Consider the following 25661-nt stretch of genomic DNA (forward strand, 5'->3'; position numbering starts at 1 on the left):
TTGTGATAATCATAACATATTCAATTAATATACCTTTACTTTAGACATGTTTTAATATGAAGACACTTCTGGATGCTGTAAATCAACATGTCATATGTTCCATCACCCATTAATAAAACCATGTTGGCTGATTAATCATTCATTCTTTCCTCACTTTTAATATATATATATATATATATATATATATATATATATATATATATATATATATATATATATATATATATATATATATATATATATATATATATATATATATATAACAAAGGTTAAGAATAGTACTGTAATAAGTAAGTTTGTATTTATGCCTTTACCTTTCACATTTTTTTTCTAATTAGTTTCTCAAGATAAACAAGGGTATTATCTATACTTTGTTGAAATCTTGTATCTAAAAAATAAAAAGTAAACAAAGTAATGACAGTTGACTGGTGAGTATATTGTTTCACAATAAATATTCTAACAATTACAAACTAGGCAGTGTCCATGCCTGAATCATTTATAGTTACAGTGGGTGTACCTGTGAGATCAATTACCTCATCAATAACACAGAGATCATCAACTTGGGAGGGCACATTATCATGCATCAGTGTTTGCTTTAACTGATGTAGTGATGTAACCAAAACATGCAGCTGCTTCTGTCGTAAGCTTATTTTTTCTTCCAGCTGATCCCGTTTTGACTGAAAGACAAATAAAATATTTGTACTTGTTGAGTGTGTGTGTGTGTGTATATATATATATATATATATATATATATATATATATATATATATATATATATATATATATATATATATATATATATATATATATACATGCATTCATTATATTCTTATAAATACTAGGTATGAAGACTTGTATATCATTCTTTTTAAGAGTAGTTAAGATCAGACATTGTTAGAAATTTGGCTCTACAGTCACTGCAATAGACCTTGATACTTTCCTATACTATATTGCTAGAAAACTCAATATTGTATTTCAGAACAGGAATATAAGAAAACAAGCATCTAAACTTGTTCTGTTTTGACAGACGTGTGCAGCAAAAGCAACCCCACTCAGCTGGGAATGTTTTCACATTTTCTTGAATTTTGATAATTTTTCATTATCAGTTTCACATCTCTGTCTGGACAGTTAGCTTTAAGCTAATAGCATTACACTTATCCATCTTTCCTCTTGAATCTGCCTCAAATCTGCAAGTCTCTAGACCACATGGTGTTGCCATGTGGTAACTTTCTGTATTTAGCAGGTTTCTATTCAGAGCACTGAGTGAGGTGTACAGCAGGTCAATGGCTTTGGTTAGTGACCTCAGGCTCCTCCATCAATGCTGCTGGTTTTATTGCCATTAGCAGTAAAATCACTTTTGAGGCTTGACAGAGTACCTCTAGTTTTCTCCCAATTAAATTCTCACTGAAAGCTCTTTTAGAAGTACATATTTAGAAAGTCAGTCACTAGCTGTGTATCTTGTAGGAAAGAATCAGAAAATGCATGTGTGTTCATGTCTGGAGTCACATGGATGCTGAAGCCTGAGAGAATAAGTTCTATATCAGCTCTTGAGGCTTACCAACATATACTATAAAAAATTAAAATCACCTGCAAAATGCAGACAGGAAATTTATGTCCCCCATCCTTTGCTGGGCAAATGGAAAATGCTGTCACCTGTCCTTTAGGGGCTTGCATTTCATGACATCTTTTTCTTTTATAACCTGCTGAATGTCTTCACACAGAAGCTAAAAGATCAACACAATGACCAATCCAAAATTTGCACACCAGTGTCACAAAAGAATTTCTTAACTTTTTTGGCTGTGTTGCATGAGGCAACATCCTGTATAAAAAAATGAGCACCAATGGATTTCATAAAAATGAGAACATACAGTGATTTGGAATCTCAATGTAACATTCAGCATTCTGTGTCATATTTCTTGGTGTGAAGAATAGGCCTCTTTGTCTATGATAACCACTGTAATATCTCCAATCATCAAGTGATCAGGATGTTTAACTCTTATCAGCAAACCTGTTGTTATAGCAGCTGACCCATAGTGGTCGCCTCACACTCCCTGGCACACTCCACAGAATTTTGGATGAGTCTTCAAAAATACAATGCTGAAATTTTTACTGACAAATTTTAATAGCTTTTTTATTTTATTTATTTATTTATTTTTCAGTTGGAAGAGATCTCTTGGTAGATGCACATGAAGGGAGACTGAGGTCCTTCTGAACCCAATGTTAGATGGTTTTTACTGACACATCTGGATAGGATGAGCTTCCTCAAGCTCAGGTACTGACAGTTATTGGTTCTTGAGTATTTCACACCTTAGAAGCTTGTCAATTACAAAAACTTGTGTCTTAGGCTGTTCTGTGATGAGTTTCCTAGTGGGAAGCTGTAAGTCATGGTTAGCAGCAGTTGCAGATACTAGGCACTTGATAGTTGCAGTTTTACATCCTATATGCCTGACTATATTCTCTAAAGTGACATTTTCACACGTCAGGGTTAATATTGTTTTCATAAGTCACTTTTGTATATTCTAAGCATCTTAAAAAATGTCTGGAGAAAACATACCTATAAGAAAAACATACTATTGAAGTTGGGGAATTATGCAGAAAGAGCATCAAAACCATACACCCTCCCCTGGCAAGAGATCGGCGTACAATGGCACATTTCACACCTAAGCAAGTCTTAGTTTCCATGGTGTTACCAAATATACAGTAACAGTTGCAATAAGCTAGAAGACTGTTGAAATTAAGCCAGTTTTAAATGTTGTTTTGAAAGATCTCTGAGATGTTGAGGGACCAAAGATTTTTGCTGTGACTGTACAATTAGGTATTATGTTTTGTACTTAGAAACTCTTCTGTTGTAAAATCTGTGGATCTAGTTCCATGTCTGCTATAGTACCTACTGTGCAATTAATCCAAAATTTCAGGCCCACAACCTTACCTTGAGCGAATGAAGGTGTTGTGTGAGGTGAGCCAATTTGTTAGCTGTGTCTGAGCGTGGAGGGTGTTCCTTGATCAGCCGAGCCAAAGCATCATATTCTAATCTGTTGCGGCGCACTTGCCTGGCTTCCTCAAGTTCTTGTTTTGCTTCTTCAATGGCAACACAAGCTTTTTCAACATTGTTGCTTGTCTCTTCCCTTCAAGAAAAAAGAACAAGTTATGTCTAGTCAAATTTAGCATACAATGTCTGCTATTGTGGACTGGCTTATGGAATACAGAGCAATATTAGTAAATAAAAGATAACAGGAGATATGATGGTGTACAGTAATGGCATCTGCTGATCTACATACTGCACACTAGTTAGACAGTAGTAGCCAATTACTAGTTGAAGAACAGAATAGAAGAAAACATGGTTGATGACCATAGCAAAAGATTCTTCCTTTTGTAAATGTCCATGCATCTCAACTTTGCAGATTCTCAATTTTACTCTCTCTCTCTCTCTCTCTCTCTCTCTCTCTCTCTCTCTCTCTCTCTCTCTCTCTCTCTCTCTCTCTCTCTCTCTCTCTCTCTCTCATTTGTTCATTACTCATCAAATGCTATAAATGTTTCCTCTGCATACTTAACAGAGAGAAACTGGAGTCACAAAAAATTGAATCTGTGATTGTTAGAGGATTATTGTACAAGTGTATGAGGTGTGGTGAGAGCAAGAAAACCTCCAGTCAAATATGTGGACAGACTGATGGAGCCCTGAGCACATATGAAGATATATGAAGGTAACAAAATTAAAACACTCAAGGACAGAACTATATTAATACTTATATCATAGTCACTCCCTTGAGATAAATGAGATAAATATATAAAAACAATTAATCCATTTAAAGTGTATGATATAAATAAAGCCAAAAGGTCCTTTTAACAATGTGTATATCTGAACTGGATAAACTTGGAACTTTCCTACTATATTTCTTAGGCTTAGCATTCCAGCCACCTAAGTTAAGTTCTGTAATGAAAAACATATTAGCAAAATAATACCTCAGAAGTTCATAGTTCTTGATTTCTTCATTATTCATGTCCACAATTGACTTCCACTTCAGGGAGGAATGTTCTATGGTTGCCAACTGTGTCAGAAGACGGTCATATTGGTTTTGACTGAAAAACAATGTACATAATGTAAAATATTTTATATATAATATCACGATTCCATAAATGCTATAAATCTATGTATTTATTCAAAACTAGTAGTACTTCAAATTTGAATATAACCAGGATTTTTTATATGAAAAAAGAGACTATATATGAGATTTTGAAAATGCTTAGAAAGTGTTCCTTCTCCTTTTAGAAAAATAAATAAATAAATAAATAAAAATTGCAGACATATAGACCATTTACTTCTTGAGCATTCAGTTTTATGCCCAATATTTACTTAAAAATAACTTTAAGCATCAATTCTCTTCCACATTAATCAGTACATGGTAGCCTCTAGAAGCAAGATTTGCTCATGTTTCTAGTTGTTATACATTTTAAATTTGTCAAATCTTATTTTTCATAAATTTGCATATGCTTTAATACATACCTTTGTTAATTAATTATGCTATTGCTGCTACTCAACAAAATGTCTGACATTGTGTATGGTAGCATATCAGTCTTGCCTCACCTTTCTTGTGGGGAATCATCTGTGGTACACCACTTAATGAACTGCCTCATAAACATTGTCATAAGTCTTGCATCTCCAGTTCCATCTCCATCAATCATCAACCTCCTCCTAATTATTTCCTCTGAAAATATAGAAGCATATTTTAAAAATACATATATAACACCATGCATTTTCACTAGCAAGGACTATGATATAAACAGTGAAAATAGTCTCTCATTATAACAAATTGATAAGGTCAGGTTGCTACATCTGATGGCCAATATAAAGGATGCCTTTCAGTGAACTCAGGTTGTTATATAAAGCAAGTTGTTCAGTAATACTTATAACATACTGGAACATGAAATAGGGGTGAGCTAATGGTGAGATTTCTTTAGTCTTCATCCTTCATTTGATGGGATGTGTAATTTTTTTTTTTTTATGTAGGAAGGATACTGGCCAAGGGCAACAAAAATCTAATAAAAAAAATGCCCACTGAAATGCCAGCCCCATAAAAGGGTCAAAGCAGTGGTAAAAAATGGGAGGATCCCTCGACCCCGAAAGCAATCACGGTCCTACTTGATGGTGGTCCTCTTAACCTAACCTAACTTAACCTATGCTAACCTAACTTAATCTAACTTAACCTAACATCAAATGTAACAAAAAGCCGACCACTCAATGAAATCGCCATAGATATGTTAAACATCTATGGCGATAGGGTATGAACCCTATCCAGCTACCAATTCTTTATTTATTTTTTTTATCTATATCCTCAACTTGCCTAAGTAAATTTGTGATTTTCACCAAAAATGGATCTGTGCATGTAAATCTTGAGCTCTTTGTCTACCAAGGCATGATAATGGTGTGCAGTCCAATATGAGGTAATTGTCTAGAGTCCTTACCGGGCCTTATTACTGGTCTATTCACTTCAATTCTTTTACACATACCTTCACATGCACCTAAAACATCATTTTAAAGTGGGGGACAAATGCCCCCTTCCCTCTAGTCGGTTAGGTTAGGTTAGGTTAGGTTAGGTTAGGTTAAGTTAGGTTAGGTTAGGTTAGGTTAGGTTAGGTTTTAGGTGCATGTGAAGGTATGTGTAAAAGAATTGAAGTGAATAGACCAGTAATAAGGCCCGGTAAGGACTCTAGACAATTACCCTAACCTAACCTAACCTAACCTAACCTAACCGACTAGAGGGAAGGGGGCATTTGTCCCCCACTTTAAAATGATGTTTTAGGTGCATGTGAAGGTATGTGTAAAAGAATTGAAGTGAATAGACCAGTAATAAGGCCCGGTAAGGACTCTAGACAATTACCCAATATGATATTATCATCAGTCCAATTGCAATTCAGATTGACAGATCACTAATGGTAAAAATTTTGAACTAGTAAACATCCAGGCATCTCTTACTATACATCATATACTTCTGATATTACCTTTTTCTTTGGTTATCAAATACTTTGCTCAACATTATGTGCTTATATTTTAATTACAAAATCAGAAAGGTTCCCTGTACAGCGTATACTTCCTTAACTCACCATCACCCATGTTAGTGGTGCTTGTGGCCGAAGTTTGTTTACAGAGAGAGCAAGAGAGAGTAGCACCTGTGACTTTCAGGGATAACTATATTATAATTGACATAACCCTTTTATTATCTGTTTCGTTGTACTAGTTCACCCAGGTTCAGAATGTCATCCTTGCGTCTTTTGTTAATAAGTGAATTAATAAATGGATAACTGTATGATGTATTTCTCTAAACGCAGAAATAAAAGTATCGTTTACCAGCCACGTATATGAAATTATTGCGGATCTGTATTACCATTTTACTGATGCCATAACTTTAAATTTTTAACTATAAATACATAAACACGAAAGAAGTAATGACCCAGATTGAATTATTTACAGATAAGTGCAGAATACTGCACGAAATACATACGAATAGAATATTAATGCAATAAGGTGTGCAATATCTGTATTTATTTATTTACTTATATTTTTGTAATGTATACCATATTTTTTTATATTTTTTGATACTCTACCCATAAGTCTTTGCCCAGGGGGTGGGTGGCAAGGTCCGTCCTCCTCCTTTGTTGTATTTCATTATTAATGCAACAATAAATGTATCAATCAATCAGTCAATCAATCATACGAATACTCTCTTGGAGTGCGAAGATTGATATGAAGTACACTGATGTGAAACTATGAAATACTGATTATACCTACTACACTTTGATCTTAGCCAAGAGGCCGAGAAACGATTATTTTCGTATAAGTACCTATTTGTTAGGAATGATTCTCCAGCATTTATTTTGATTACATCCCTTTCAATTATCTTCTTCTTCTTTTTGGTGTCTTATTTGAAATTAGATTCAATCGCTCATAAAACACCAATGGTCTCTCATAAAGGTGAATAATTCCCCCGTTAAAAAGGTGTTCTGTAGACACCAACAAGATCGCCTGACAGCCAATCGTCACCAAGAGCCACTCTTTGTGGGCGTGTATCAGAGGGTGTTAGGGACATTCTTAAGTATTCATTGTCATGAGTTATTGTATCGTTACAGAGTGTGTAACTTGAATGTAAAAACAGTGAATGGCACTCAGAGCTAAGTTACATTGCCCCGGCAGTACTGCTTTTTGTTGGCCAGCCTCTCGAGTTGGTGTGCTCAAGGTAGTCTTTTTGGCTTAGTGAGAAGCAAGGTGCTGCAAGGATGGCAGAGGAAGCAGTGTTCGATCTGGTGCATATGGAGGCAGTATCCTACGTGTTTCAAGGCGAAAAAATATCCGAGGTAAGGCAGCACTTTTGGGGAATGAAACATTGTCATTTATCATGTACTATGTATATTCTGATAGAGGCAAGGGCTGAGGGCTCATTCAGACAGGCCCCCTAGGCTGCGATGTTCTATGGATTGCTGTTAAAGTTCATCCCCAGCTCAGGCCATTGCCTACTCGGACCATTACCAACTCGGACTGGACCGCCATCAACTCAGACCACAAGATAACAATTCGGACCACATGACTTGACCAACTCGGGCCAGATCTAGATATCAATAAATATGGTATTGGAGATTATACCCAGTCAGTTTTTTTTTTTTTTTTTTGACCAGTTTTGTGATAATTGAGACTTGTAAGACAGATTTCTTCTAGTCTTTCAGTCACAAGCTATTTTTTGAGTTTGGAATTCTTGTTATTTTTTTGGGCCCACGCAGAAGGGCTGTCATGGTGGACATGTTCAGCTCGCATCTCTTCACAGTTGACACTGCTGTAATCTACTGATCTTCAACAATAATACTGAATGCTCCAATCACATTTGATAGTTCCCATCCCTCCAACCAGTGACTTCAGCAGTAATGAAAACTAATAAGGTATACAAATGACTGGTTAGGTTAGATTAGGATGGGTTGGATTAGCTATGTTAAATTAGGTTAAGATAAGTTAGGTTTGGTTAAGTTAGTTAGGTTTGTTAGATTTGATTAGTTTTTAACATTTTCTTTATTTTACTTTTTTCCTGGGTTATTTTTATGATTCATTCAATTTGAGCCTTATTCTTCCATCAGAAATCCTTTCTTTTGCAATCCTTCCAGCCTGTGGGTCAGGGGAGTAGGAAATGGGAAAATCAGGCATTTACAGTGGAAATGAGCTTCAAATTTGTGTGAATTGTGTAAAAACAACTAAGAAAAGATAAAATCACTGGTGTAAAGTAGGAATTGATCCTAAATAGAACGAAAGATAAAAATAAAAGCTTTAAAACAATAAGGTAAATTTTTACAGTAGGACTAAACAGCATTTCAAGTACAAAACTATGATATTTATTAAGTTATAGATGATTTTGACCATAAAACGTGTCAAATATGTAATTTTGGCTCTCCTCCCCTCATCCCTGTACATCTTGGGAACTTGTCGAGAAGCAGGGTATAGGGCAGGGAACACAAACCTAACCTAACTGAACCCAATCTAACCTAACATAAACTAACCTGATGTAACCTAACCTAGCCTAACCTAACCTAACAAACAATATACATCTTGCAATAAAAAATATCAGTGCTTATCGTAGATGCGATTAAACCACAATTGTGGCTATGATTGCAGGTCATGAGAAGTAAGTGGCAATATGGACACATTTGTAAACAATAGTTCCCTCTTTCACAGAAACTATTAATTTGTGACAAAAAAATTCAATAAAGTAAGTTTCTCAGTATCCATAAAGGTAATAAAAAATGATACTCTTAAATGTGTAGAGTATTATGTTCCTCTCTTAAAACAATACCAAGAGTAAAATTCACAGACCTAAGAAATAGTTTGCAATTCATTTTTAATGTAAAGATGTAAAACACAAGTTTAAAAGAAAATAAACATTGAAATGTAGTGTTAAAAATAAAAATATAAAAATTTAAAACAATAAAATTCATACAGCCAAGAAATTGCATATAGTACATTATTAACGTACCTAATATTACAGAAAGGTAAAAACAAGGTTAAAGAAAATTAAAATTAAAATGTAGTAGTTGAAAAATAGAAGTATAAAAGATTTAAAACATTAAAATTCATACATCCAGGATACTGTATGCAAATCATTATTAACAAAGCTAAAATTATAAACATGTAAATCAATGAGGTTACGAAATAAAAAAATAAAATGTTGTACAATGGAACCTTGGTTACCGAACACCACCTCTTTTGAATAAATCTGTGTTCAAACAAAATTTTGAAGTCATTGTTGCTTTGATTGCAGTACCATAATTTGGTTCTAGAACAGTTACTTGATTTCAAATATTAAAAGATATAACAAAAGCTGACGTTTATTGCTAATTTATTGTTTCTATAAATATTTACTTCATTTCTATCTGTTTGGAGGAGAGACACAGAGTGTAAGATAGTAATTCAATCTTTGAAATAAGGTAAATGGGATCCCATTGAAAAAAGTTATGTAAACAGTTTTTGGCACTCAGGTGTAATCCCAAGCCACCTGTGGCTCTCTCAATGAACCCCAATGCCATCACTACTACATTTTTCCAGTAGCTTTTCCCAGCAGCAAGATGTCCAAGTGTTATGATCACCTTCATTTTGGTAGTAAGTGGGTTGCTTCTCTCTTTGTCCCTCTTTAAGACTTCCCTCACTAGATTGGTGAGAAAGAGTACCTGCACAGTCTAAACAGTATCCCCTGAGTTCTGTGTCACAAAGTTCATTCAATACACCCTTTCTGGATAAATAATTTTTGAGTTGGGGATGCTGTGAAGCAACCATCTTGGCTGTGGGATTGTCAGTCATAACCTGCTAAGATAGGTTAGACTGATGTCTAGGAATGGATTAATCTATTTTACTTCGATTCCTAGTGGGAAAATAGTTTTGTTTTTTTAACATTTTAGATTTTGAACAGCGCTTAGGAATGAATTAAGTTTGAGAACTGAGGTTCCACAAAAGTATAAAAGCACTGAAACAATAAAATTCACACATAATATTAAGACGATAACATTCACACATTCATGACAACGTAATGAAAAACTGCCTTCAGTAAGCTTTTAGCTGATCTGTGGCCAGTAGGATGCTTGGCATATTTTGTTTTTTGGTGTTGCAATGCTTTTCCATCATTTAATAAATGCACTTGTGTTCTTATGAGCCCTGCCTCATTATACAGTAGTGTTATGAGTGAATAGAAATTAAGTTGGCCTTTACTTACTTTCAAGTTAAGTCTATAGTGCCAACCTTCAACATCATTATTTGTTCTGACACTCCTTGCAAACACACACCAAGTGGTGGGAGGTCATATCTCAGACCTCATCCACATAGTGTTTATGTACTCTAAAAGATATAATAGTGGTTGTGATCCATTTACTTTTCTGTAACTTCTTGAAAATAGTCCTTCTACATATTCAGCAGGCATGTATGGTAATGAAAGCAATTGCCTTAAAAATTTGTATGTTTTGTTGTCATTTGTGTAGGCAGCCTGAAGGCCAAGTTCTTGGACTTTCCTCCAGTTTGCCTGTCCCCAGTGAAAGGCACAACCACACAACTACGTCTGGGATAGCCCACTTAACACTTTCCTCAAAATCAAATATTACTTCTTGAACTTTTAATTGTTCTCCCAGGATTTCTTTAGTCTTTACCATGCATCAAAGCAAATAAAAGGGGCATTTGTGTTATGTTTCCATCACGTTTGAATGCATGAATGCTAAAAAGTTGTGTGAAGGGCCGTTTCACAACTATGAATGTTCCATCAATATACCATCTTTTTCATTTAGCAAGTAACCAAAGCTGTTCTTGTGTTGCAAAGAGTAAGTGATGGTTGTCACCCTTCACTTGTATTGTACTAAAGAAGAAAGTTAAGTGCTATGCATTCCTCATTACTTTGAAAGGTCAGGTCAACTGGCTCCACAGGTCTATTAGCCCACTGCTTTTTGTTCGCCTGTCAAGCGAGATTTGCAGGGGCAGGTAATGAAGCAATGGGCATGGTTGGATCAATGTTTTCAAGTATCACTTCCTCTATGATTTCCGATGCTGGTTGAAACACATCCTCTATTGCTTTTTCTTTAATTAACTTTGACACTTTATGGTCACAGGGCATGATTCTGGAGAGTGGGAATGTTCATTGGGTTCTCTGATGAACATATTGTCCACTTTTTTGATTGTCATTCCAGAGTTAACAGTTTTATTGCACACTGCTCATTGCCAATGAGCATCAACACTTGTTTTCCTTTTAAACCTGTATGAATAACCAAGACTGTCTATAAGTTTATGCTTGCCCAAGGTGGGCGATATGAATTTGCAGTGCTGTTGTCAAATCCAGGTCTATGCATGTGCTGTGGCTGATTGCACAAACATATCAAGAAAGAAAAACTCAGGTGTGAAAGGATGGCAAAGAAGAAAACAGCAACTCAGGGAAGACATTGGGAGGCACGATGTAAACAGATAAGCAGCAACTCAGGGAAGACATTGGGAGACAGGATGTCAACAGACAATCTTCAGTGTCCTGCTAAGATCTGGCATCAAAACATGGTTGTTTCTCTCATGTGTGCCAAGATTTATAAAGATGTATGTTAATTGTATAACTTAAATAGCTAAAGTAAACTTATACAGGGTGTAATGCCAGTTTCTGCAAATACTGAAAGAGGTGAAAGAATGTGTAATTCTAAGTAGAAAATGTTCTATACACATGCATTTTAAGGCTTTGTTTACCCGTCAGAGGAGTTCAAAATGTATGGGGACTCGGTGATGGAAAGACGGTTGCATTGTCGCAGCCCTGGAGGTGCCACTTGGTCAAATTACGAATGGTTTAATCTTATTTTTTGCAAGCTGTGGAATATTACAGTATCTTATAACAAGACATGTAATTTACTGATAAGCTTTACATGACAACAATATTGCAGAGATTAAAAGTACTCCTGTAAAATGCTACATGGCATCATCACTCGGCTGTTTTCAAGGTTGCTCAGACTCACACCCCCCTCCTGGCTTTGATGATGCCATGTAGCATTTTAAAGGAGTAGTTTTAATCGCCGTAATAATGTTGTCATGTAATGCTTATTGGTAAATTACATTCTCTTTAATACCATTTGTCTTGTTATAAATACTGTAATATTCCACAGCTTGCAAAAAAAAATAAGATTAAAGCACTCATAATTTGACCAAGTGGCAACTCCAAGGCTGTGACAGTGCAACCATCTGTCTGTCACCTCAGAGCTGCACACAGAGCACACCCACAAGTCCCATACATTTTCAATTCCTCTGACAGGTAAACAAAGTCTTAAAATGCATACGTGTACAGAACATTTTCTACTTAGAGTTACATGTTCTTTCACCTCTTTCAGTATTTGCAGAAACTCGCGTTACACCCTGTATAGAGAGGAAAAAAAGCATTTGTCCCGAGGAAATGATACATTACAAACCTGAGATAATGTGTATAGTATTCAGCTTGTTTTGCCACATTTCTTGTTCTCTGCTTGATGATGGTGGCTAAGAATGTAAAGATTTTTCTCCAGCTAACTGCATTTTATGTGTAAAATTCAGTTGGCTAGTGAATCTGGCAGTTTTTCCAGATCATAGCAAATGCCTCAGTTTCCATAATATTCTAATAAATCAAGAAAACTGCACAGAAAGCTGTAATCTCACCTGTCGGGGATGCACTATGTTTAGGCACACCAGACACTTGTCCATGATGTGCTTACTATCATCCAGAAATGAAACCTGGCTTAGACTTGAGTGAGGGTGAAATGATTTGGATGATTCACCTAAGGTTTGAATCTTGAGTTCAAGTTGGAATAAGTGATGATTCAAGTTTGTAATAAACATGCCTAGAGTTGGTTGTTCAGAATGATCCGAGTTGGTATTTCAGAATAGTCCAAGTTGGAGAAGGTCCGAGTTGAATCTACCTTGTTGTTAATACTTCAGCAATGGGTATTTCTGTACAACTAATGCTCTTGCTCTTTTTGCCAAAAATGTATCACAACTGCTTCAACAAGCTTGAAGACATGTGGGAATGGGGGGATTTAGGTGGGGGATGCAAAATCTAATGTAAGCTAATCTAACCCCCTGCCAGACACCCCATTAAGGACTTAACCTAACTTAGTTGCTGCTACAGCTTTTGGTTGAGGCTGAGTGTAGCTGGCTTTTCACAGGACTCAAACTTCTTGACATCTAAAACTTGTCTATGCCAAACGTACGTCTCAAAAAGGTCTCGTGCATTTCTGGCATACTTGTGGAAAAATATCCAGAAGACTCAGGTCACAGTCAGAACAATGCATAGCAGCAGTCAGGACTGAAGTGGTCAGACAAATACAATGTGGCAGGAAAAGTGAGAGGTTGCAGAGCACTCCATTCTCTCTCTCTCTCTCTCTCTCTCTCTCTCTCTCTCTCTCTCTCTCTCTCTCTCTCTCTCTCTCTCTCTCTCTCTCTCTCTCTCTCTCTCTCTCTCTCTCTCTCTCTCACACACTTGGAGAAAATCCTGAAAATAATTAAATAGAATGAGACCGATAGAGAATGAAAGTGGAATTATATGAGTGAGAAAGGATTAAGCAAAAATGGCATAGAATGAGTGAGGGGGAGAGAGTGAAGTATCACTCCCTTGTCCCTTATTTCTGACAGATATGGGGGAGAGAAGGTGACAGGGAGTAAGGTTTGAGACCAGACCAAAGAGGAAGGGAGAGGAAAGGAACAATGGGAGGAAGGGACATAAGGGGAAGGAGAATACATGGGGCAAGGAAGTAGAGGGAGGGATGGGGGAGAGAGAGAGAGAGGTGGGATAGACAGAGGGAGGGAGGAAATGGGTAGGGATGGGGAGAGAGGGGCAGAGAAGGGGGAGGAGGAGAAGGAAGGGGAAGGAGGAATGCAAGAGGGATTGATTAAGTGGCTTTGCAAGAACTGGTGTTTGTGTTTGAATTGGAGGACAAAATTTCTTCATTAACCCCATTAGAATTGGGAGTTGTTCGAATTGAAGGACGTTCGAATCAGGAGGTATAACCGTATTAAATAAAGTTCTTCAGAATTTCCATATTTAGCAAGGCTGATAGAAATGACAATGTGGTAATTGCATAATGACAGATCTGTTGGAATCTGTCTGGGTCTGTCAGGATCTGATGGTGTTTGTCAGGGTCTGTTGCATTTTGCTTGGCTCTGTCAGGGTCTGTCAGTGTCTGTCAGGGACATTTGTAAAACTGATATACAAAACTTCAATTTTAAATTAGTGTATAAAGAAGGTACCATATTGTATATTCAACAATCTCTTAACTGATTAATCCATACGATCAACATGAAATAGTGGACTCTCTTCCATGTGCACATACAGTAGAGACTTCCTTTGTAGTAACAAAAAATAAATAGTAAGGCATATAAAACAAGCTTCTCATGGGAGGTAGACACTTCATACAGTGCCACTGGTGGAGCTTGAGGTCCCCTCATATTATTTGCCAGTTGTCTGCTTGGGACATAACAATCTGGTATGTTTGATGTAGCCATAGATGAATGCTTGCTGACTTGGACAGACTTCCTAGCACACAATACACACTTGTGCAACATGCTAGAACAATCAAAGTCATGCTGCTTATGCAGACTTACAATCCATGGATCTTATATACACTCACAGGAAAATCACTCAGTGTTGAAGTTTTAATTCACACTTGATGAAACAGTATCCACACTCAAACATGAAATGGGTCCATACAGAACATTCAGGACCAAGATTCAAAATTCCTATGACGCTTACTTTTGACCAATTATATAAAGATGTTCGATCAACTATATAAAGACTCTTGAAAGTCAGAATGACTTTAGGGTGGGAGGCTGGAGTGACTGGGGCTGGACTAACTTGGGGTTGGATTGACTGAAAATGTAGTAGAGAATTGTGATTAGTAGTATCTGCTCTGGTGAGACAAGTGACTGATGCAATATTGTGTTGTGTGAAAAATTACCAGTCCAAATAATTACAATGACAAGATCTATACAGTATTTCTATGAAATTTCTACTTTGGTTAACCATACTTCATAATGCTGATGGTGGGATTCTTATATTAAGCCCCTTGACTAATATAGGGGTGTCTTACTTATTAAGTGTGTGTGTGTGTGTGTGTGTGTGTGTGTGTGTGTGTGTGTGTGTGTGTGTGTGTGTCATTCACTGCATGAAAACTTGTCAAGGAATACAGTTAGCTATTCCCATTTCTAAACTTGAATAGATCTCCCTCACATTTGATGTTCTGCTGTTTTCAGGATGAAGCTGTTGCAAAGCTGGAACACATGGGGTTTGCTACAGGCTACAGACTTGTTGAAAGGTTGGTGTGCTTTATGTACCGAGTAGTGAGTGTGCATGAATGTCTGTTATGTATGTATGTACAATGAGTTACATGTCTTTTTCTTAAGTTGTTGTTTTTTTTTTTCTGTTCATGAACACCCAGCCCTTAAATTTTACATTTTGTTATTAGAAACTAGTTTAGAGCTACCAAGAATTATAAAGTATCGTAGAATGCAGTAAAACAAAATAAAGTAACTGGTATGTTTGTCTTTTTAAAATCAATGACTAACAAACTCATTTGAGATCCTTTTCTGTAATTCTCTCACATACTTGTTTGATTTGACATCAATGTCACTGTAAGGACTGACGAGTTTTGTCTTGCTCTTATATGGTTTATATTACAGATTATATAATTTTTATAATATAGGAAAATGGGTAAATAACTAAAGGTCTAGACAATGGAGGAATATAGATTTTACTAAAAAGCTCTGAACTACCCATTTACCTAAGAAACTTGCATTTTACATTTTTTTAAATACATACCTGGAGCTGCATGTTTTTATATTTATAGTAAAACACATTCAAAGCATCATATTTTCTGGCAGATTGACAAGGGAATCTGGACGCTTTAAGGATGAGCTGGACATCATGAAGTATATTTGCAAAGACCTCTGGGTTACTGTTTACAAGAAACAAATTGATAACTTGAGGACAAATCACCAAGGTGTTTATGTTCTACATGACAACCGATTCAGGTTCCTGTCACGTATGGCAGCAGGAAAGCAGTATCTTCAGTATGCACCAAGGGTAAGCATCATCAATCTTTGGAGAAATTAATTTGTAGGAGTGGTATTAGTTATGGTCACCGTTAACAACATCAAACTCTGTAACTCAGGTAAGGATGGAACTAAGGTCACTCATAAACCTTAGTTGTTTTAGCTTCTGATTTGTATTATTGTACTGGAAAGTAGTCATGCAAATGATAATTGAATTTTTTTTTGTTTTCCTCTCTCTCTAAAGAATCTGTGAACAGTGTCCTGTTTTCTTTGCAGTACCTGGCTTTCACTTGTGGGTTAGTCCGAGGCTGCTTGGCCAACTTGGGCATCACGTGTGTGGTTACAGCTGAAGTAACTCAGCTTCCTGCATGCAAGTTCCAAATACAAGTTCAGCGGGGGTAAATGGCAGAGATGCTGTTTCTTATTGACCTCACGTTTTAGGGAGGATTCATGAAAGTAAACCTGTAAAGTTTTGTAACATTCAGCAAAAGTTACTTGGATGTGTAGATATATTTCTATTGTTTTCCTCTGTATTAAGCATGTAGTAGCTAATAACAATATAATATACAGCCTCATATTATCACCATAACCAACAGTACTTAGAAGATATTATCTTCTAAGTATTGTTGGTTATGGTGATGTTATGTGGTAGAGTCATGATACTAATATTAATTTCTTCTGTGAGGCAAATTGATTCATCCTAGAGGATTTATATTTAGCAATTACTAATTGGGATACAGGTAGTGAACTTGGTGTTGATACTAAAAGAATATCAGCCTTACATATGTGGTGATATTGAATTGTACCTTGGCTCACTGAACAAAGTATTGGGAGATAAGTTGATTTAGAAATATGTTTTAATAATTGATTCTAAGAGGTGATGCCAGATCATTCATTGAGAATGTTGAATGGCTGTGATGCTCATAGTGGGTGAGAAGAATTGTTTGGAAGGTAAATTAAGTTGGCTCTTTAGAATATACGATATTTAAATTACTGATGTTTGATTGTACTTCCTTCCCAGTGTGTGAGATTGCCCATCATGCAATGTATGTAAGTCTTATTACTGGATAAGTCTTTATATCTCACCACTATTGTAAGTTGAGTGTAATTACACTGTATTGTGCACCCTTCTACCACATTTCAGAGGACTGGAATTAACAGTAACTAAGCTAAGTTGTGCTTCTCATGAAAGGCCAGCCAATTGTGTGTGTGATGTCACAAGATATTTTTTTTTTAAAGGCTCAGAAGCCTTTTTCTTAATGCTACAGTGATAGTATCTTACTCTGATTGGCAGGAGAATTAAATTATTGTTTGGTCTGCAGTGCAGGAAAGGGAGGGATGCATTTCCATACTTTACACACACACACACACACACACACACACACACACACACGACTAGAAGAAATGAGATTAATAACACTGGAAGAGAGAAGAGAAAAGGGAGACTTAATAACAATGTACAAATTTACAAACCATATGGAAAAAGTAGACAGACAAGTTTTGGAGATGCATATGGATAAGAACATAAGAACATAAGAAATAAGGGAAACTGCAAGAAGCAACCAGGCTTACATGTGGCAGTCCCTGTATGAAATATACCTACCTATTTCCACCTGTCATCCCCATCCATAAACCCGTCTAATCTTCTCTTAAAGCTCCCTAATGTCTTACCACTAACAATATGATTACTGAGTCCGTTCCACTCATCTACCACTTTATCTGAGAACCAAATTCTTCCTCTCTTTCTTAAACCTAAATTTTTCGAGCTTTAACCTGTTATTTCTTATTCTATCCTAGTTACTGATCCTCTACATCCACTCATCCACAAATCAACTTACCCACCCACCCATCCATCCAGCCACTGTCTCCCAATGATCCATCCATTCATCCACCTATCCACTCACTCGCTCATTATCATCTACCCACCCAGCAACCCATCCACTTATCCATCCTCCTACCAACCCACACAGCCATTCACCCTGCGATCCACCTACACACACAGGGCGGCCCAGAACACACACACACACACACACACACACACACACATACACACATACACACACTAGTAGTAGTAGGAGTAGGAGTAGTAGCAGTAGTAGTAATATTTTTTTTTTATGTACAATGGACACTGGCTAAGGCCAGAGAAAGGGATGAATGATTGAGAATACTGGTTAACTCTTGCGTTAGAGAGGTGGACAGAATAGGGGTGAGAGAAAGAAGAAAGTCTTGTGCAGCGAGGCTGTGGGAGGAGGGGAGGCATGTAGTTAGCAAGATCAGAAGAGCAGTTAGCATGAAAATAGCGGTAGAAGAAAGCTAGAGATGCAACATTGCGGTGGTGAGAGGGAGGCTGAAGACAGTCAGTTAGAGGAGAGGAGTTGATGAGACGAAAAGCTTTTGATTCCACCCTGTCTAGAAGAGCAGTATGAGTAGAACCCCCCCCCCAGACATGTGAAGCATACTCCATACATGGACGAATAAGGCCCTTGTACAGAGTTAGCAGCTGGGGGGGTGAGAAAAACTGGCGGAGACGTCTCAAAACACCTAACTTTGTAGAAGCTGTTTTAGCTAGAGATGAGATGTGAAGTTTCCAGTTCAGATTATAAGTAAAGGACAGACCGAGGATGTTCAGTGTAGAAGAGGGGGACAGTTGAGTGTCATTGAAGAAGAGGGGATAGTTGTCTGGAAGGTTGTGTCGAGTTGATAGATGGAGGAATTGAGTTTTTGAGGCATTGAACAATACCAAGTTTGCTCTGCCCCAATCAGAAATTTTAGAAAGATCATAAGTCAAGCATTGTGTGGCTTCCCTGCGTGATATGTTTACCTCCTGAAGGGTTGGACATCTATGAAAAGACGTGGAAAAGTACAGGGTGGTATCATCAGCGTAGGAGTGGATAGGACAAGAAGTTTGGTTTAGAAGATCATAAATGAATAATAAGAGAGTGGGTGACAGGACAGAACCCTGAGGAACACCACTGTTAATAGATTTAGGAGAAGAACAGTGACCGTCTACCACAGCAGCAATAGAACGGTCAGAAAGGAAACTTGAGATGAAGTTACAGAGAGGATAGAAACCGTAGGAGGGTAGTTTGGAAATCAAAGCTTTGTGCCAGACTCTCAAAAGCTTTTGATATGTCCAAGGCAACAGCAAAAGTTTCACCAAAATCTCTAAAAGAGGATGACCAAGACTCAGTGAGGAAAGCCAGAAGATCACCAGTAGAGCGGCCTTGACGGAACCCATACTGGCGATCAGATAGAAGGTTGTGAAGTGATAGATGTTTAAGAATCTTCCTGTTGAGGATAGATTCAAAAACTTTAGATAGGCAGGAAATTGAAGCAATAGGATGGTAGTTTGAGGGATTAGAATGGTCATCCTTTTTAGGAACAGGTTGAATGTAGGCAAACTTCCAGCAAGAAGAAAAGGTAGATGTTGACAGACAGAGCTGAAAGAGTTTGACTAAGCAAGGTGCAAGCATGGAGGCACAGTTTTGGAGAACAATAGGAGGGACCCCATCAGGTCCATGAGTCTTCCGAGAGTTTAGGCCAGCAAGGGCATGGAAAACATCATTGCAAAGAATTTTGATAGGTGGCATGAAGTAGTCAGAGGGTGGAGAGGGAGGAACAAGCCCTGAATCGTCCAAGGTAGAGTTTTTAGCAAAGGTTTGAACGAAGAGTTCAGCTTTAGAAATAGATGTGATAACAGTGGTGCCATCTGGTTGAAATAAAGGAGGGTAAGAAGAAGCAAAGTTATTGGAGATTTTTTTGAGGGGAGTTAGATCTTTAAAGGTTTTGACACTTTCTATTAATGAAGGAGTTTTTGGCTAGTTGGAGAACAGACTTGGCATGATTCTGGGTAGAAATATAAAGTGCATGAGATTCTGGTGATGGAAGGCTTAAGTACCTTTTGTGGGCCACCTCTCTATCATGTATAGCATGAGAACAAGCTGTGTTAAACCAAGGTTTAGAAGGTTTAGGACGAGAAAAAGAGTGAGAAATGTAAGCCTCCATGCCAGACACTGTCACCTCTGTTATGTGCTCAGCACACAAAGATGGGTCTCTGACATGGAAGCAGTAATCAATCCAAGGAAAATCAGCAAAATACCTCCTCAGGTCCCCCCAACTAGTAGAGGCAAAAGCCAGAGGCACCTTTGCTTAGGGGGATCCTGAGCAGGGATAGGAGCGATAGGACAAGATGAGATTGTGATCGGAGGAGCCCAACGGAGAAGAAAGGGTGACAGCATAAGCAGAAGGATTAGAGGTCAGGAAAAGGTCAAGAATGTTGGGCGTATCTCCAAGACAGTCAGGAATACGAGTAGGGTGTTGCATCAATTGCTCTAGGTCATTGAGGATAGCAAAGTTGAAGGCTAGTTCACCAGGATGGTCAGTGAAGGGAGAGGAAAGCCAAAGCTGGTGGTGAACATTAAAGTCTCCAAGAATGGAGATCTCTGCAAAAGGGAAGAGGGTCAGAATGTGCTCCACTTTGGAAGTTAAGTAGTCAAAGAATTTTTTATAGTCAGAGTTAGGTGAAAGGTATACAGCACAGATAAATTTAGTTTGAGAGTGACTCTGTAGTCATAGCCAGATGGTGGAAAACTCGGAAGATGCAAGAGCGTGGGCACGCGAGCAGGTTAAGTCATTGCGCACATAAACGCAGCATCCAGCTTTGGACTGAAAATGAGGATAGAGAAAGTAGGAGGGAACAGAAAAGGGGCTACTGTCAGTAGCCTCAGACACCTGAGTTTCAGTGAGGAAAAGATGAGGTTTAGAAGAGGAGAGGTGGTGTTCTTCAGATTGAAAATTAGATCTTAGACTGTGAATGTTGCAGAAGTTAATGAAGAAAAAGTTGAGGGGGGTGTCAAGACACTTAGGGTCGTTGACAGAAAGGCAGTCCGACCTGGGGACATTTATGGTTCCCTCCCCAGATGAGGACTCCGAGGCTGGTGTAGGAGTCGCCATGATGATTTTAAAATTTTTGAGTGAAGGGAATGTGTGTTATTAGGTGCTTGTAGTTTTGTGTGGCGGAAGAGAGTTGTCTTTAGAGGGCAGGCTGTGACTGCCCCCTTGTGTTGTGAGAAACAAAGGGAAACGTTCAATGAGGTCATAGCTGGGTTTAATGATAAGTTCACAGCACCCCCTGAACAGTGCTTTAGAACTCACTGGTTAGTAATTATCGTTTCAGCAGGTGCCTACTGCCTCCTCCTCCTATTACTAGTAGTAGTAGTAGTAGTAGTAGTAGTTGTTATTATTATTGTTGTTGTTGTTGTTTTTGCTGTTGCTGCTGCTGCTGCCATTGCTGCTGCTGTTGTTACTGTTGCCATTGTTGTTGTTGCTGTTGTTGTTGATGTTGTCTATTTATCTCTACACCAGGCCGGCAATCCCACACAGCGGTGTTCTCACACACAAACACACACACACACACACACATAATTCACACTCTTAATAATAATAATAATAATAATAATAGCGCTACTACAACTGTTACAACTACTACTACTACTACTACTACTACTATTACTACTACTACTACTACTACTACTACTACTACTACTACTACTACACTCACTCACACACTTCCATTTCTCAATACCTGGAAATGCTCGGAAAACTTTGGAAATTGAAGGAAATATTGATGAAGTGAGGGAGTGTCTCGCTCTCCGTCCATCATGTTTACATGATGGGCGCTCTGAACAGGGCTGGAACCGTCAATTTATTTCAGCCTTATTTAAGGCATTTTTGGGGTTATTTACCTACTTTTCGTGGTTAATTCTGGCTGTCCTTCACGTCACAGTTTGGAAACAGCCAGAAGTTGAGCTAAGTATTGATGTTACAGACACGTAGAGAGGTAGGGAAAATGTGCGTCTTGGCCCTTATATTTACGTAACGTAATTCATTTTGAAAATCGCGAGAAGGAAGAAGACACCTAGACTGGAGTGCACTACATTTTCTGACTTGCCATATACTTTAACTAATACCTAAAATATAAAAAGATGACCAAACCCAGTAATAATAACGAAAACTTAAAAAAACTACCTGTAACTTTTACGAACAGGGCCACAAAAAAATCTTATATATAGAGAAAGAAAACACAGCCAGACAAGATTATATTACATATTCTGAATAAAAAAAATACTTTCCATACAAATAAAGAAAACATAAATTCCTCGTCATATAAAGAAAATAATTTTTTATTTGCAGCAACGGGCTCACTTTAAATTTGAAAATACGAATAGCTAGACTAGATTTTACTGGATATTACTACTGGATATATGTTTCTTATATTTTTTTAAGTCTTCAGTCAGCCACCAAACCAATCCTAGACGAGCTAATAAGAAAAAAGTCAAAATAGAATGCTGAGTTTGTTATTTATTCGAGAAACAAAAAACCAGCTAGACTAGAGTTTATTATGGATTATAACTTGTTATGTTTTTGTAATAATAAAGTAAATATTAAAACAATGTCAACTCCTTTAATAAAAAAAGAAAAAATGATGTAGAGCTGATTTTTTTTTTTTTTTTTTGCGCCTCTCCTCAGTCCTCCTCCTCTTCCCTCCACCCCCAAATCTCCCTCTCTACCCTTCACCTCCTCCTCCTGTACACAAGAGTTAAAAAAAAAAAAAATATTGGGGAACACGTGGAAAACCCTGAAATTTACGATAATATTGACAGGGAGAGATGGGAATTGTTACTATAGCAGCGGCCTGGCCTGGCGAGGCTCGGCTGGGCTCGGTGGGGCTTGTCGGGGCTAGGCGTGGCTGTTCGCCAAGGATACTGTGGTGTGGTGTGGTGGTGGTGTGGTGGTGGTGGTGATAATCCACTCCCATCCGCTTCACTGCCCTGTGTGTGTGTGTGTGTGTGTGTGTGTGGCTCCGATCAGAGACGAGTCACAAAGCTGTATAATTGGTGGCACTAGGTACACATTTCCGTAATTACCATCTTTACTTGCTCTACAGCCAAATGCAATCTACAAACAGGGTAGAAATTTCAAAATCTATTGTTTTTCACCCATAACTTTCTTGCAGATGCTTATAAAGAGTTCATACATTGCATATGGTGGCGATAACTGTCTCGTACCAAAGTGAAAGAGTGAAAATAGTAGTTGTATTGGCTGGTTAGGTGCAGGGTGTGACAAGGTGTGTGGATGACTTGTGGATGATGAGTTTGCTGTAGGTGAGTAAATAAGTAGATGGATGGGAAAGTGATTGGGTGGATGAGTATGAGTGATTAGGTCAGAGGACAATGGATGGATGGATGAGTGAAGGGTAGGGTGGGTGGTTCAGGATCGATAAATCAAAGTGCAGTGGATGGTAGGATGGATGACTGAGTGTGGGTAGGTTGGTGACCGGAGAGATGGGTATGTGGGCCTGTAGGTAATGTGTGTGGGTGGCTGGGTGGATGTGGTTAAGCTAATAGATGTGTGTGGATGGATGGGTGAGTGTAAGTCGGTGGATAGAAGGATGGGCGTTATAGCTGTGGGTGGATGGATGAGGGGGTGGGTATGGTTGAGTGGGAGGGAGGGAGGTAGGGAGGGAAAGACCCATACACAAATTCCTTACCTATTTTTTTTCCAATTTATTGATCCATTATTATTTACCTTATAACAGCCCATCCCTCTCTCTCTCTCTCTCTCTCTCTCTCTCTCTCTCTCTCTCTCTCTCTCTCTGCCCTGTCATGCTACTTAATGCCCCATCACTCCAAAACCCTGTCCTTCCCTGCCTCCCTTTCCTGCTGAGGAAACAAGATGTACAAGAGGACATACAAAGAAGATTAAGAGGAGTAAATTTCTCAGTGACATCAAGAAATATAGTTTCCCCCGTATTGAAGCATTGATCTCTGAAATAGTTTAAGTGAGGAGGTGGTTATAGCTGCTGGTGTGAGCAAATTTAAAGAAAAATTCGATAATTGCAGATATGGAGACGGGAGAAATGAGCTTTAGCTTGTACCATGTACAATACAACTAGGTAAATACACACACACTATGAGTTCTGAGCTTTTTCCGTAGGGGAACAACTGGCTGGGTGACCAGCAGACTACTGTAGATGAATGACACACACACACACACACACACACACCGCGTAGTGTAGTGGTTAGCACGTTCGGCTCACAACCAAGAAGGCCCGTTTTCGAATCCTGGGAGCAGCGAGACAAATGAGCGAGGCTCTTCATGTGTAGTCCCTGTTCACCTAGCAGCAATTAGGTAAGGGATGTAGTCCGAGGGGTTGTGACCTCGCTGTCCCGGTGTGTGGTGCGTAAGTAATCTCAATCCTATCCAAAGATCGGTCACTGAGTTCTGAGCTCTCTCGGTAGGGTAACGGCTGGCTGGGTGACCAGCAGATGACCGTAGGTGAATCACACATGCATAATACAGTAAAATCCCTCTCATCCTTCATTCGAGTATCCGGCAGCTTCAAGTATCCGGCACATTTTTCCCCGAGCCTTAAAATCAATAAAAAATCAATGTGTACTCATAAAATCGATTAAAATTCCCGCGCGAGGCATACTTTGTCCCCTCGCCACCAGAGCACACTGCTTCGCACTACCCATGGCCCACTGCACTGTGTTTACTCAGTGACTCAGTCCCGCGTGTGCACTGTTTATCGCCTGACGCCTTCATCATGCCTAAAGTTGTAGAAAAGAGGAAGCGTGTTGTGCTCACACTTAAGCAGCTGATCAGATCAGCTGCTGATTAAGATCAGCTGATCTTTGTTATGGTAAGATGCGTGAGTGTAGGGTGGTGACTGTGGACATAATTTCACTTCTGTTCAAGTATCCGGCAATATTCAAGTATCCGGCATGTCGGCGGTCCCGTTGATGCCGGATAAGAGGGGTTTTACTGTATGTACATATTTTGCTTGAGAATATTGTTTGATTGGATTGGAAGGGAATAAATGCTGGAATTTACCAAAATGCAAAAATAAATTAATAATAATGCTATTGGACAACTTTTGTATAAGTAGTAACTCATTCAAAATATTTTTTATTAAAAATGAACAAGGTCAACCGCACTTCTCAGGATTTAAACCAATGCCAGCTGCCACAGGGATCATTATTTATTTATATATTTATTTTTACATGTAAATCATAACATTTGTTGTTTTCATTAAGAAATAATAATACAATACTTAATAAAACATGTTATATGTTATAATAATAATAATAATAATAATAATAATAATAATAATAATAATAATTATTATTATTATTATTATTATTATTATTATTATTATTATTATTACTACTACTACTACTACTACTACTACTACTACTACTACTACTACTACTACTACTACTACTACTATAAACTAAATTTCGTTCATGAAGCGACAAGGTTCAATTATTATAAGTATTTTAACTTTATTTTAACTTTTGAGGAATATTACTTACTCATTGCATCAAAAAACACCCATCAGTAACACATTATTTGTTAGTCCTGCAAAACCTTTCCATTAACATTCATCAACATATGTCACGTGAATAACAAAGGAATAATCAATTATGAACACAACGTCAGCATAATTCATTACAAAGCTTCCATGGTTCATTTATCCGAATCCCTTCCATTCTCACAGACACTAATTAACAAATTTCTGCACAAATTCACTATAACCAGTAGCCTA

General features: G+C 37.9%; 2 protein-coding genes across 2 annotated transcripts; one reads left to right on the plus strand and one right to left on the minus strand.

The window, feature by feature from the left end:
* Positions 1 to 284: 284 nt before the first annotated feature.
* Positions 285 to 6256, minus strand: LOC135101522 (THO complex subunit 7 homolog). Its single transcript, XM_064005600.1, has 5 exons — positions 6100 to 6256; positions 4583 to 4703; positions 3961 to 4077; positions 2930 to 3125; positions 285 to 677 (listed from the first exon to the last, which is right to left on the minus strand). The coding sequence occupies exons 1-5, from the start codon at positions 6107 to 6109 to the stop codon at positions 471 to 473; spliced, it is 651 nt and encodes a 216-aa protein (XP_063861670.1). The 5' UTR covers positions 6110 to 6256; the 3' UTR covers positions 285 to 470.
* A 740-nt stretch (positions 6257 to 6996) lies between these two features.
* LOC135101523 (trafficking protein particle complex subunit 6B-like) lies at positions 6997 to 17044 on the plus strand. The gene is made up of 4 exons (XM_064005601.1): positions 6997 to 7347; positions 15254 to 15315; positions 15881 to 16082; positions 16328 to 17044. Exons 1-4 carry the CDS (start codon positions 7270 to 7272, stop codon positions 16451 to 16453), a joined length of 468 nt encoding a protein of 155 aa, XP_063861671.1. The 5' UTR covers positions 6997 to 7269; the 3' UTR covers positions 16454 to 17044.
* The last annotated feature ends 8617 nt before the right edge of the window (positions 17045 to 25661 follow it).

The sequence above is a fragment of the Scylla paramamosain genome, chromosome 6 (genome assembly GCF_035594125.1).
Source record: "Scylla paramamosain isolate STU-SP2022 chromosome 6, ASM3559412v1, whole genome shotgun sequence".
NCBI classification, from domain to species: domain Eukaryota; kingdom Metazoa; phylum Arthropoda; class Malacostraca; order Decapoda; family Portunidae; genus Scylla; species Scylla paramamosain.